This window comes from Hydra viridissima, unplaced genomic scaffold (genome assembly GCF_058129835.1).
Source record: "Hydra viridissima isolate aposymbiotic clone 2 unplaced genomic scaffold, HvirCarnegie_v1 scaffold_4, whole genome shotgun sequence".
NCBI classification, from domain to species: domain Eukaryota; kingdom Metazoa; phylum Cnidaria; class Hydrozoa; order Anthoathecata; family Hydridae; genus Hydra; species Hydra viridissima.
Window position 1 is genome coordinate 1,461,258 of NW_028324303.1, and position 14,596 is coordinate 1,475,853.

At 30.1% G+C, this 14,596-nt stretch overlaps 4 protein-coding genes across 10 annotated transcripts in view; all 4 read left to right on the forward strand.

The window, feature by feature from the left end:
- The first annotated feature begins 4,382 nt into the window (after window positions 1-4,382).
- LOC149889350 (uncharacterized) overlaps window positions 4,383-14,596 on the forward strand; it is a 51,135-nt gene continuing 40,921 nt past the window's right edge. The window contains exons 1-5 of one of the 6 annotated variants that reach the window (XM_090085286.1): window positions 4,383-4,485; window positions 4,667-4,836; window positions 9,233-9,285; window positions 9,358-9,612; window positions 10,301-13,232. In XM_090085286.1, the coding sequence (XP_089941412.1) occupies window positions 4,823-4,836; window positions 9,233-9,285; window positions 9,358-9,612; window positions 10,301-13,232 (3,254 nt within the window). In that variant the 5' untranslated portion in view covers window positions 4,383-4,485; window positions 4,667-4,822. Of the gene's footprint in view, window positions 4,486-4,666; window positions 5,056-7,290; window positions 7,420-7,495; window positions 7,542-7,941; window positions 7,994-8,042; window positions 8,176-9,232; window positions 9,286-9,357; window positions 9,613-10,300; window positions 13,394-14,596 lie in introns of those variants that run through there. The other 5 variants (XM_090085281.1, XM_090085285.1, XM_090085283.1 and 2 more) reach the window with 5 other exon arrangements.
- Window positions 13,503-14,596, forward strand: part of LOC145182441 (pinin-like) — a 173,635-nt gene continuing 172,541 nt past the window's right edge. The window contains exon 1 of the mRNA XM_090085317.1: window positions 13,503-13,532. The gene's annotated coding sequence lies outside the window, so the exon portion shown is untranslated. The remainder of the gene's footprint in view (window positions 13,533-14,596) is intronic.
- LOC145183454 (damage-control phosphatase 1-like) overlaps window positions 13,509-14,596 on the forward strand; it is a 161,432-nt gene continuing 160,344 nt past the window's right edge. The window contains exon 1 of the mRNA XM_090085311.1: window positions 13,509-13,533. The gene's annotated coding sequence lies outside the window, so the exon portion shown is untranslated. The remainder of the gene's footprint in view (window positions 13,534-14,596) is intronic.
- LOC145182677 (protein YIPF3-like) overlaps window positions 13,510-14,596 on the forward strand; it is a 153,228-nt gene continuing 152,141 nt past the window's right edge. For both annotated transcript variants that reach the window (XM_090085322.1, XM_090085321.1), the window contains exon 1: window positions 13,510-13,533. The gene's annotated coding sequence lies outside the window, so the exon portion shown is untranslated. The remainder of the gene's footprint in view (window positions 13,534-14,596) is intronic.

Below are 14,596 nucleotides of genomic sequence, written 5' to 3' on the forward strand. Positions count from 1 at the left end.
CCGTAAATCACTACAAAAACTAAACCTATGTAATATGCAAAAAAATATATTTCTGGTAAACCAATCATACTTTATCTTCATTATTATAGGATAAGGTTTTTATATAAACTTCTAACTTTTGCAGATAAGTGCACCAAACAATAATGCAAGTTGGAAAGAATTCGCGACAAGGTTTTTGGAAAACCAGTTGAATAAGCAAGACAAATATCTGAGGACTGATGACGTATTTCCATTTAGACGGTACTGTTTACACCAAAAACGCCATCTTTTGTGGTAACACGATTCCTCACAGTCGTGCCAAAAAGTCACTAGTTAACCAATTGTGCGAGTGGATATTTTCTTCATGCAAAGTTATTGTTTCACCATTTTTCATCAAAAAAGGGACTGTTTATGGTAACAGCTACATGTTGCAGCACTATGTGGTTCTATACTTCAAAAATCATTGAAGATTTTTATATACAGTATACCAATAAAATAGTGCTCCACTCCACATAAAGAAAAATGTGCAACAATTTCTAACGGAGACCTTCACATACGATTGTGTTAGCCGTTTTTTCCCACAGTTCTGGCTAAGGTGTTCACCACATTTATCGTCTTGTGATTTCTGGTATTTGGGCAATCTAAAACAATTGGTGTGTGCGCACGGACCACCTTTAACATTTGAAAATCTAAAGGCTCGAATATCAAACACTGGCGTTTACTTATCACTCAAATTTGTTTGATTAAATTTATATTTGAAAAAATAAAATAAATTTGTTTTTGTTGTGACTAATGGAACTCTAGCCATTGAAACGATCAGTATGTAAAATGGTTGAATAAAATTTACATTCTAAGACATTTAAATTTTACAAAATTAACGCAACACTTATACATTTAAATATTTTTAAGTTCATTAAAAAAAAAAAAAAAAAAAGATTAGAAGAATAGAGCAAATAAATAGAATTATTTTGATGATAACTACAAACTTGATTTTGTAAATGGTGAAAAAAACAAACTAAAACCAAAAATAATGTTCTTTTAAGTAAAATGATTTTTATTGTTATGCACAAATACACAGCTTCTTTTGAAATACTTTTGATTTATCAATAATTAGTATAATCATCTCTAAATGTTTTTACAGCTGACAGCGCCGTAGCATACTTTCAATTAGAGATCTAATCGTTTCTGTAAGGGTATCTTACCACACGTGGATAAGACTTTGCCACATCTCGTCTAAGCTGTTACATGGTAGATGTTGGCTTCTCACCCGGCATCCCATAACATTCCTTATGTGCTCTATTGGGTTCATATCTGGACTACAACCTGGCCAATTCAAAACTTTAACATTAAAATCATTTAAATATTCAGTAACAATAAGTGCCGCATGTGGAATAGCATTATGCTCCACAAAAAGGAATCCATATCCAATGTACGGTGCAAAAGGAACCACAAAAGATGTTAAAATGCCTGTTATGTATTGTTGAGAAGTCAGATGTCCACCATGTGTTTCTTCTGTGGTCTACAAACAAGCTAGGACCAGCATCTACTACCCAAGGTTGTAAGTTTGAAGAGCGAAGCCTTCTTCTTATTGTATCTTAACAAACAGCAGCTCCATGACCCTCAGAAAATTACATTTGGAGACTTTGTGCAGTTGTTTTGAAGAATTAAAAATTGGTCTTCCACGACATTGGTAGCTCGTGGATTGCCATAGCCAAGTCGTGTGATGGTTGGTCTCTGCAAACCTTTGAAGAACCCTACCGACTATTGTATGAGACACTCAAAATCTTCTACCAAATCTAAAGTGTATTCAATGATAATGTTAAATAGAAAAGAATAAAAAAAAGGCAGATCTGTAAAAAAGCCATTTCTAAAGCACTGCTTTACATTTGAAGAATATAAAAAATGTTTGTTTCATAAAATAAATAGTTGCGTCTATCAACATTATTTGTAATCGTAAAAATGAAGTTTATATATATATACATATATATATATATATATATATATATATATACACACAAAATTAGATGATGGTGTACTTAAACTAGTATGTGCGCATTTTAAAATTTGAAAAGAAAATAAATATTATTAATAATTATTGATACTTGTTCTAAAAATGGCTGGTTAGTTCCTGTAAAAGATAAAACAGATAACACTGCAACAAAGGCATTTAAAAGCTTTATTCAATGTGCGAAAGCCAAGTCAAGTCGAAGTGTAAAGAAATACAAAGTTAAACTATACACAACAGAAAATGAAGAGAAGTTGGGTGTTATAGAAAGATAGAGCCGTACAATCACAGAAAAAAAGTGGCAATATTTTAAAGCCAATTCAACACGTTTACATAATTTCGATTGTTTAGTTGAAGAAAACTAAAAACCACTCACTCTTTAAAAAGGTGACTTTTGCTGAAGCTGGTACTAAAAATTGATAAAATGCAGTGGGAAGAAGGATATTCTCAGATATAGTTTGCAGAGTTTATAAAAGTTAGAAATATTGAAAACAACATAAAATTGTTGAGTGCTATTAGTGATTGTATTTAAAAATGTTTGACATGTATTGATTTTTTAAGTACAATTGTACTCTTTTGTACAATAACTAACTTGACCGTAGTTCACTAATGAACTTTAATATGGTGAAGCATTTTATCATTTTTTTGCCTTTGTTCAAATATTTAATTACATTTAGTCATTTAATAAAAAGTTACTGTATTACATTAACTTACAATATTATTAATTTAAGTTAAACATTATTATCTCACCAATCACAAAAACAATGCAAATGCAAATCGGCATTATTTTGTTAACTTGACTGTAGTTAACTAATGAACTATGATAATGTCAAACATTTTATCATTATTTTACATTTGTTCCAATATTTAATAACATTTGGCCAGTTTTTGAGCTCCAAAATATATATGTAGTTGTGAGCTGGTGAACTTATTGATAATGCCAGGCCTCGGCTCGTTCCGCTAGCTGGAGAGCATGTTAGCTACAGTTCACTTAGTTCAATTCAGAATGCGACTATGAGCTGATACGCGAATTTCAGAACTACTTAATTTTCAAAAACTGTAATCAAGTTTTTTTGAATCGGTTTTTTAGTTTACTTTTGGTGCGAATGTGTGCAAATGGAGTGTTCATTCACACCAGAGACTTTATCTACTGCAAGATATCAAGGTGTTTACAGTGAACAGGCTGTGGAAACTGCTTATCAAAGCTTCAATTACCAACGATAGATGTAAAAAAGAACTCCAATTCATCCAGAGTACGGGAACAGGCTAGAAGCTGTCTCACAGACTATAGCAGTAAACATTGTTAAGAATAGTTAATTTATTCCAAAAAGTTTTGATCTAAATTTCTCATTTTTTAAACCACTTTAGGGATTGTAATAAATGCATAAGCTGTAAAAAATAAAAGTAAAAAACTTCTTATTTCTCTAAACAAAAAGCCATTTTTTTCGGTCGGATGTTGTAACTAGATTTTAAATTTTATATTTTTAGACTCTGGGAAGTGGGTACTTTTACCCCATATAGGTGGAGTTGTCGGGTCACCTCGATTTAGTTTTTAGCTTTTTTTGACAACCGTGTGCGTTAATATTATTGTCCTCAACCTTGTCCTAATAATGATGCGTATTTAATCATCGAAACATGTTTCATTCGCTAATCTTTAAACATTATACACGCGGGAAAAATACAAACTTTGTTTTATCGATGTTTTTCAAAAAATCACATGTAAAACAAAAATTTTCTTAGCAACCTATAAAAATTTTCTTACCAACTTATAATGCTTAAAACATCCAAAAGTACATTGGAGTAAAAACAATATGAGTTAACTTTAGTAATCTAAATTTTATTTTCATACTTCTAGGATGCTAGTACTCGATTGTACACGTAAAATAAATTGCACGTTGTGCAGGATTGATTTATACTTAAAATGCTTTCACAACTTTTTGTCTGCGTCTGATGTATAAAATAAATTTCAGCATAAAGATAAATAATTTTTTTTTGCTCTTACCTACACCTATAATTATCAAAATTATAATATAATTATAATGTAATTATCAAAGTTATAATATAATTATAATATAAAAATTATAATATAATCAAAATTATAATATAATTATCAAAATTATAATATACTTATAATATATTTTTCAAAATTATAATATAATTATCAAAATTGTAATATAGTTATAATATAATTATCAAAATTATAATATAATTATAATATATTTTTCAAAATTATAATACAATTATATTATAGTTATCAAAATTATGATATAATTACAATATAATTATCAAAATTATAATATAATTCTAATATATTTTTCAAAATTATAATATAATTATAATAAAGTTATCAAAATTATGATATAATTATAATATAATTATCAAAATTATAATATAATTATAAGATAATTTTCAAAATTCTAGAAGATATTAGAATTTGCAACTTTTAGTCTGAGTAAACAGCCTGGATATCAGCCCAAAAGTTAAACAGCAACTTATAAGAGGTCATACAGGGTTTTGTTAATGTTGTTTTTGTTTTTGTTACTTTTGTTTTATTTATCTTTAAAATCTTTCTTTATATGTAAAACTATGAAAAAGTTATTCTCAATCTTCATATTTTAATCTGCTTTTTTTTCCAGTCAAAGGTTTCTAATATTTTTTGTGTGTTTTTTTTTTATAATTTAGCCAGAATAACGCAAGTTTCAAATCTCTTTACATTTACACCTTATGAGTTGGAAGAAAAAATCTCAATAAATGAATCAGAAGTAAAAGAGTTTTTAATTATAGCAGCAAAGTTCCTTTTGAGTACATCTACAAGCACTGCATAAGATATTCACTCAAATGAAGAATCTAAGGTATAATAAAATGTGCAAAATGTTTGACAGACAGTAGTTGAAGTCTGTATATTTTTTACTAGTTTTAAAGTTCATAATTGTTAGCGTATTAGAATGATGATTATTTTTTGTTTTAGATAAATTACTCTTTTAATTAATTTTTAATTTTGAAGCACCAAACGTTGTCAACAGGATGTGCTTTTATTGATCAGTGTCTTAATGGAGTCCAGTTTACCGCAAGTATGTAGTGAAGTATAGCATATAGCAAATGCTTAAGTCAAAAATGCATATTGGCTTATAATTACGATGCGTTCGCTTTAATTCTGCGTAGCGTAGTAAAGTGCTATAACTTAATTTGTGAATCGTCTAAGGTTATATCCGAGGTTTGCGCCCCATTCCGTATTTTCTATTTTTTTGCGAGCAATTGAATTTTAATTCTCTGCATCGGTTACCTAGGAGTCTACTTAAACAGGTAGATCAGCTTAAATGTATTAGGTAAAACTAGTTAAACGAACATTGACACTCAGCAAGAGCTAAGAGAGTTAGGCTAAAAATATACACTTCGCAAGAACTTAATGCAATTAGCAATTCGCTTTATTTTTAAAAACGAATATTGACACTCGGCTTGAACTTTTGAACGAATATTGAGAAAATGAAGAAGAGGACCAGAATCACACCGAGCAAAAACTTATTCCGATTAGAAATGTCAATTTTATAAGAAACAAATATCGACATTAGTCTAAGAACTAAGAAAACAAGGCTAAAATTTGCAGATCAGAAACTTAATTCAATTAGGAATATCATTCCTTAAAAAACCAATGTTAACACTGATCTTGAACTAAGTTTTAGGATTGCAATACACTGAGCAAGAACTTAATCAAGTTAGAAAGACTAAAAAAATTATTGACAACAGGCTAGAACTTGAAAACGAAAATGGAAACTAGGCTAGAAAGTAAGGAAATGGATCTTAACCACACCGAACAGTAACTTCTTCTAATTAAAAACGAATATTAATGCTAAGCTAGAATTAAGAGGATAAACTAGAAATACCTTAAGTAGAAACTTAGTTTATTCAAAAATTTCAATTTTAAAATGAATACTAACACTGGGCTAGATCTTTAAATCAAAGATTGAGACTAGACTAGAAACTGAAGAAGAGGATCAGAGTCATACCAAACAGAAACTCCTTCCGACTAGAAATGTCAGTTCTTCATAAAGGAATATTGAGACAAGGCTAGAACTAAGAGAATAAGGCTTGAACTTAGAGAATAAGGCTAGAAATACCTTTAGCGGAAACTTAATTCAATCAGAGGTTTCAATTTTAAAACAAATATTGACCCTGAGCTTGGACTAAGAGAAATAGGCTAGAAACACACGGAGCAGAAACTTAATCCAATGTCATTTTATAACAAATGTTGACATTGGGTTAGAAGTTGAAAACGAATATTGAAACTAAGCTTGAGATTGAAGAATTGGATCAGAATCAGACCGAACAAAAACTTTTTCCAATTAGAAATGTCAATTTTGACACTAGGCTAAAACTAATGCACTAGGCTAATGCACTAAACAAGAACTTTATCCAAATAGGAATGACAACTTTAAAATGAACAGAGACACTGGGCTAAAAAAATTTTTAAAAAAGTAGGCTAAAATTAGACTGAAGAAGTATCTAACTTTTTAGATTGACCATTGAAAGAAGACAAGGAGCGGAATTGTTAGGCTAGAAGTCCACCAGGTAGTAATTCAATCCAAGGTCAAATAATACTGTTGTTAATGTTATTAATAGTATTAATAAACAATTTATAAAAGTTGTTGAACCTGGAATATGAGGAAGTTAAGGTTTCTAGAGATAACATTTATGGCTAAGAAGTATTAAGTAATATTTTATCAGGATGGGCTGTATAATAACAATCTGGTGCACATGCAACATTTGGGCATTGAAACTTTTTCATCAGCGTGAGTCTTTAATTTCTTCACCTACGTGAGTCTTTAGTTTACTCTGGACAACCGTCCGAAAATATTTTTAAACTCCCAACCTTAGGGCTTATGCTATTTCTCCCTGGGACATTCACTGCTCAGTCTTGACCAAACAATCCAAAATAATTTTCAAATGAAATCAAATGATTAACTGTTTCTTGGATGGTAAAAAGCTTAGGTAAATTAAATTTTGATGATTTATTTTTTGCTCACGTAGGTTCGTCAACTTTTTTTAGGGAGATATAACTACTGTTTCTGGCTACTCATACTATACTGCATTTTATTTATATTTTAAAACAATTTTTGAAACTTTCCAAAACTATAAGTGTGTTAAAAAAAATTGCTGGATAAATATGAAACAAGAATAAATATTACAATTTGCTTCGTATCGAATTCCCGTTATACCAATTTCTATCCATGAAATTGCTTGCAGCTCGTGACGTTTGCTTAAGCTGATTCCAACTCACTTTTAACTCATGGTATAGATACAATGAAATTCTTTTACAATTTCGAGAACAAATAACAACTGAATTTGATTTCTACGCACGAGTGCATATTTTAAGTTCAAACATCTTAAATGATAATTCAACAGCCATACAGCAGTTCAAACTTGTAGATTGGTTGCAGGTGTTCGGTTTTTCATTCTTTAAAATGAATTGATTTAATTATTTTTTTTTTTATTTTTTTTTTTTTGTTTTTGTTGCTTTTTTCTGATTCTCGGCGAGTGAAAAACAAAGGCAAAGGATATGGTAATGTATTTATTCTTCGCTGAAGACAAATAGTTAATTGTAAACTGCTGATTTCAGTTCTTTTTGTATATATCTTCAAATATTTAAAAAATTAAGTTCCTTTAAAACTGAGCTAAATAAACATTAAGCTAAATTACATTTCACAATTTGATTTTGTAACAAAATCTTCTTAAAGCCATTTTCTACTTTTGATATCTCATTGCACTCGTGACATGCTCACAGTAATTCGATCCCATGCTTTGTTTGACCCAACTCCAACTCATCTTTAGTTCTTGGTATACAAACAACCGAAACCTTTTTGCAAACTTGAGAATAAATAACAATTTTAATCTCTACGCAGGAGTGCTTGTTTTAACTTCAACCCTTTTTTTTTTTTTTTTAATTCAAGAAAATTCATTCAAATTTTGTAAAAAATGGTCTCCATTTTGTAAAAAAGCTGACTTAATCAAGCGGTAATTTGACGTCTTTATTTTTGAAAATCATGTTTCTTTTGTTATTGAGGATGGATTTTTCACTTCATTCCTAAAATGGGTTGACGTCAAGTTTCTATTTTGAAATAGCAATCTAGGTCCTTGAAGACTAGAAATCTATGATTTAAGTCGTCATTTTGCCGTTCACAACACAAAGCTATTAAGTGGGTTTTTCATTATCAATATTTCTTTCTTAGAATTTCATTGTTAAATATACATTATTATTATTATTACAAACATTATTATTATTAGTAATATACATGTTATTATTGACTTTTCACAAGTAAAGTTTCCCTTTTAAAACTTCATTATAAAAAATTTCTCTATAAAAATTTCATTACTAAAGTTTCAATATTAAAAATTCATTATCAAAACATCATTATTAAAACTTCCTTTAACAAAAATGGTGATTTAAATTTCCAATATAAACCAGGGCATAACTTTGCACCGCTCGTAACCTTTTTTCTGGTTAAATTTTTTTTTGCTTTTCAATTTACAGGGGAAAACATAACCTCAATTTTTATAATTCAAAAATTAAATTTTTAAAATTCAAAACATGCCTCAATTTTTAAAATTCTTTGTAACATGTTATTTCTGTTTGCATACTTGCAACTTAGAAAAGCTCACCTTACTTTTTTATTTTCAAATTATGACTGTCTCTCTATGCTAATATTTTCGAGTTCTCAAAATGTTGAGCCTATTTTCGTATTAACGTAGAAAAGTAAGCAAACGGATTTGGCAAAACATATATGATATCCTAGGGCTGCACCTGTCATTGGAAAGGTTACACATTTTTTCATTTTGTTTTTGAAGATGCTCTTGTACTAGTTACAAATTTTGTTATAGAACTTTACTTGCTCGCTCGAGCATGAGGTGAGACACATTGCTATTGTTCTCTGTTAAACCTCCAGTAGAAAAACTAATAGTTAATATACACTTAAAAAGCTACGTGTTAAATGTTGCAAAGCATTTGAACTAACAGAAAAATTCAATATAGAAAACAATTTTAAGTAGTTAACAATTCCATAGATATAAAAGCGAATAGAATTTTTTTTTTTTTTTTGAGTATTTCATTTAATAAGCATTTATCTAATAAGCAATTGCTCATTTCCACCTGCTCTTGTTTTAATTTACTTTTTCATGAATAAATTTGATTCAGTAAATTAGCTTACCACAAGCAATTACAAATAAAAATAGATTCATCAAATTTGTTGTTCATAGGATGGCTTTTAAGGATCAAACTGTGATGGAGAACGAGTTTGATGACATTAAAGGTAACTTCAAAGCGTTTAAGTTACAATATGTAATTTGGTTTCAATTTTACTTAACAAAACGTGGTCTTTTAGTTAAAAAAGTGCCACGAGAAGTATTTACAACACTTGCAGATAAGTTGGCTTATGATTGGGAAAAATTTGCTCGACGTCTTTTGATTGAAGACTCAGCGATTAACAAAGTTAAAGAAACGTTTATAACATTCAAAGAGCAGACCTTTCAAGCACTAAACCAATGGCGTAAAGGTAATCCATTAAAAAGATGGCGAGATATAAAAGACGGATTAGTTTTTTGTGAGCGGCAAGATTTGGTCACGGAATGTGAGCAAAGTAAGTGCTTTATAATTTTTGAGGATTTTTTAAGGATTTTTAAATTTTTTAGGATACTTTATAATTTCTCATTCAGAAAAATCACTTATTTAAATTCTTGAAGAAACTCGAATTTGAAGATTACAATTTATGACAAAATTTTAAAACTAAAAACAACAATCCATACAGGACTACTCAACTTGAACAATTTTGTTTTTGCAGTTTACTGGATTTGTTAATATTATTTGTTTAAAATAAAATAAAATGTCGAGAAAAGAACTGTTAATAAAAAGTATTTTACCTTCAGAAAATGACTTTTATGTCTAATGAAAAAAGGTTTTACAATAAACGAAGCCTCATTAAAACGAACATTAGTACTGTTTTACAGTAACTTCTCATTTTTTAGCAACTTAAGCCCAGGATTTTCTCCTTATTAAAAGATTTTTGCTCTCTTAAATTCCTGCTGCTTAAAACTGTATTTCCTTAATTTATATGATTTACTTCAAGTTGTCGTTATAATCGCCATTTAGAACCTCTAAAACATATACATATTGATTTATAATTTTGCGCCTTAAAAATAAAATGAACGTCAGTGGTGCAAATGTATCTCCTTAATTTATATGATTAAGTACAAATTTATATATATATATATATATATATATATATATATATATATATATATATATATATATATTGTATTGTTTTGTAGAAATAGCATTACGACATTCAGTTTTCGGAATGCTACCCCCGCTGAAAACTTTCTTTTCACGCGATGATGAACTGCAACAAATTCACAAATATGTTTGCGAAAAAGACCAATCGGGTAAATCTATTATAGTTTTAACTGGGATGTCTGGAGTTGGAAAAACTCAACTCGCTAGAAAGTATGCAGCAGTTTATAACTACTTCTTTGAAAGTATTGTGTGGGTGGATGCCGCGATAAACAAAACACAAATCTCCATGATCAACCTTTGCCACGTATTGGGGTTAGCCGTAAAAGACTCTCAAGGCAACGCGTTCGATATTGAGGTGATCTGTCAAAAAATACATAACTATTTTGAAAGTGAAAAGACGTTATACATTTTTGACAACGTGGATGATGAAAGCATTAAGACCTTTGAGAAATTCGTGTCAAATAAAAGAAACGCGTTTACATTGGTAACATCGCAATGGAAAACGTGGTCAACCAACGTTCATCAAGTGCAAATTAATCCTTTCTCGCATCAAGACGCATTTATTTTCATGAAAAGAGATCTTCAAACAACAGACGACGAAACACTGAAGGAAATAGCCTCAGTACTAAGATATCATCCTCTCGCCATTAACCTAGCCATTTTCTATATAAAAAACAACAACATATCTTTGCAAAACTATCTAGAACTTTTCCAATCACAACCCGTAGAAACTCTACACGAAGGTATGCCTATCGAAGCTGAAACAAAGTCTGCAATAACATCAATCAACTTGGTTCTATACAAAATAGAAACATCGAATGAAAAGTCAGTAGAACTTTTAAACCACTTATCTTATTGTGACGGTCAATGCATTACCAAACAACTCATTCACGATATTTCAAAATACCTGAAAATAGAACAAGAATATTTGATATACCGCGCAGTTGCTTTGTTAGTAAGTTACTCTTTAGTTGATCGTTTTGAGGTTGAAAACGGCAGTTACACAATGCACGAAATAACACAGTTAGCGTGTAAACATTATCAAAAACGCAAAGAAATAACAGAAATATGCAACAAAAACATGATCATATTCTTAAAGTCACAGATTGAGGAAGTAAAGCAGCACGTTGATGATGGGAAAGATATCTATAACCATTTTATCCACATGTTTCGAATTTACCAGCCAAAAATGTGCGAAGCGTTCCATCGTCATAGTGGGAGTATCCATCGGTTATTATCAAAAAAAGGTTTTTGTCAAGAAGCTGTGAATATACTTGATGCTGTTCAAAGCTATAACACAAATACTTATGGGGCTAAGAATGAAATTACTTTAAATACAAAACAGACTGTAGCAAGGTGTTTAAAGGATATGGGAAAATATAAAGAAGCAATAGAAATTAGCTATGAAGTTGATGAAATGCGAACTGTTGTTTTAGGAATCAATCATCTACTAACATTAGAAACAAAAGATTTTATAGGCCTTTGTTTAGATGGAATGGGAAAACATAGAAAAGCTTTAGAAATTTTATATCAAGTAGAAAAAACAAAAACTGAGACTTTAGGAGTCAGCCATCCATCAACATTGAACACAAAATCTGGCATTGCATTCTGCTTATTTCATATTGAAAACTATAAGGAAGCTTTAGAAATTAATTGTCAAGTTGATAAACTACAAACTGACATTTTTGGCGTCAATCATCCATTAACATTGGATACAAAAATTAATTTAGCAGCTTGTTTATATGAAATGGGAAAATTGAATGAAGCTTTAGAAATAAGTATTCAAGTTAACAAAATCCATGCTGATACTTTCGGAATCAATCATCCATCAACATTGACTGGAAAAAATAATATAGCAACTATTTTGCTTGGAATAGGAAAATATCATGAAGCTTTAGAAATTTATTATCAAATTGAAAAAGCACAAACTATTTGCTTAAGAGCCAATCATCCAAATCTAATGATTACAAAAAAAAATATTGCAAGCTGTTTACGTGGAATGGGAAAGTATAATGAAGTTATAAAACAACTGTATCAAGTTGAAGAAGTACAAGCGGATACTTTAGGAATCACACATCCATCAACACTGAATACGAAATATGATATAGCTCTCTGTTTATATGAAATTAAAAAATTTAATGAAGCTTTAGATACTTACAGTGAAGTTGAAAAAATACAAACTGAAATCTCCGGAATCAGTCATCAATCAACATTGAATACAAAAACTAATATGGGGATGTGTTTAAAAGAAATGGGAAAATATAATGAAGCTTTAGAGATTTATCATCATGTTGAAAGAATACAAACTGAACTTTTGGGAAGTAATCATCCATTAACATTGAATGCAAAAAGCAACATAGCAAACTGTTTACAAGAAATCGGAAAATGTGACGAAGCTTTAGAAATTTATTATCCTGTAGAAAAAGTAGAAACTGAAAGATTAGGAATTAATCATCCATCAACATTGCGTACGAAAAATGATATAGCAGTCACTTTAACAAAAATGGGAAAATATGATAAAGCGTTAGAAATTTATTATCAAGTTGATAAAATACAAACTCGCATTTTAGGAATCAATCATCCATTCACATTGGATACAAGAAATAATATAGCGTTGTGTTTGAAAGGAATGGGAAACTATACTGAGGCTTTAGAAGCTTATTATGAAGTTGACAAAATACAAACTTGTGCTTTAGGTATATATCATTATTCAACATGGAGTACAAAAACTAACATAGCACTTTGTTTATATGATATGGGTGAATATAACAAAGCTTTAGAAACCTATTATCAAATTGATAAAATACAAACTGATGTTTTAGGAAATAATCATCCTTCAACAATGAATACAAGAACTAATATTGCGAGTTGTTTATATGCAATCAGAAAACACAATGAAACTTTAGAATTTCATTCACATATTGATAAAACACAAACTGATGTTTTAGAAATCAATCAACCATCAACATTAAATTCGAAAAGTAATTTAGAAAACTCTTTGAAGAATACAAAAGATAATCAATCAGAGAAATTGTCTTGTCAACTACTGTAGATATCATTTTTTTTTGGACATTTCTTAAATGAATGACTTCTTTTGTTAAAAAAAATTGTTTATTTAATCATTACATTAATGAGCAGTCTTTTCACTAAGCAATATATATATATATATATATATATATATATATATATATATATATATATATATATATATATATATATATATATATATATATACACACACACACTTCTACTAAGTCACTGTGTATTAAGTTAACTAATAAATAAACTTAAATAAGTTCTCGACCAAGAGGTAATCCACTGATATTCAGAGTGGTAGCCCTCTTATCAAATATAAAACATCATATTGAGCAATTTTTCAATCATTGGTGATAATGAGCACACCTTATTCAACCGACCAACTTGCAGCTCTAGCAGCCAACTGGCCAGGCCTAGGTCAAGGTAACCATTCAGCTGCTTCTCAAAAGCTTGATACAACGATATCAAAACTAATAGCCACAGTCAGTATACTTCACACCCGCGTATCTGCTCTTGAAAAAGAAAATATTACTCTAAAAGCTACCCTTTCTCAACAGTCAAACTCAGCATCTCCGAGCTTAACCACAACTCTTAACTGGGAAAACGCAGTCAAGCACGGTTCAGAAGCCAATAAAGCAATTATCACAGCAGTCAACGAAATGCCAAAATAGTAGAAATGAAATCAAAAAGAGCTGCCGGTTTGCCAAATTGCCGGTCTTCCAAAATCCTCTCACAATAATCAGAGGCTAATTTCAGTTCAAAGTATGCTTAAAAAACTTAACTATAATGTTGCTTTTAAAGTTGTTGGACATTTCACAAAAAAGATTAACAATACCGCAATAGCAGCTGAACCTAATGAATTGATCATCGTTGAGTTTGACTCGAAAGAGCACCGCAATGATCTTTTATCTAATGCAAAGCAACTTGCCTTAATAGACGAATTAAAATCTGTCTGCATTCGCCCAGACCGTACACCTCTCGAACAAGAAACATTCAATAACTTAAACAAAAAGCGCGCTACCGAAAATGCAGACAATTGGCAAAAGATTTACTTGACAAACCCTTTCGATTTGTCATCTGCAGCGAAAAAATCAAGTGCATTGACACATCCAAAACAGTCAACATCAATGGAAGAGAGAGGAACCCATTCCTCAAATGGAAATCAGCTGCTGAAGCCATTCAGTCGCTCTCAAAATCCCACTAATTCATTCCTTAACAAGGCCAACTCTTCCATTAAACTATCTCATCTTTCATGCTTCTACACCAATGCAACCTCCCTCAATCCCATAAAACTC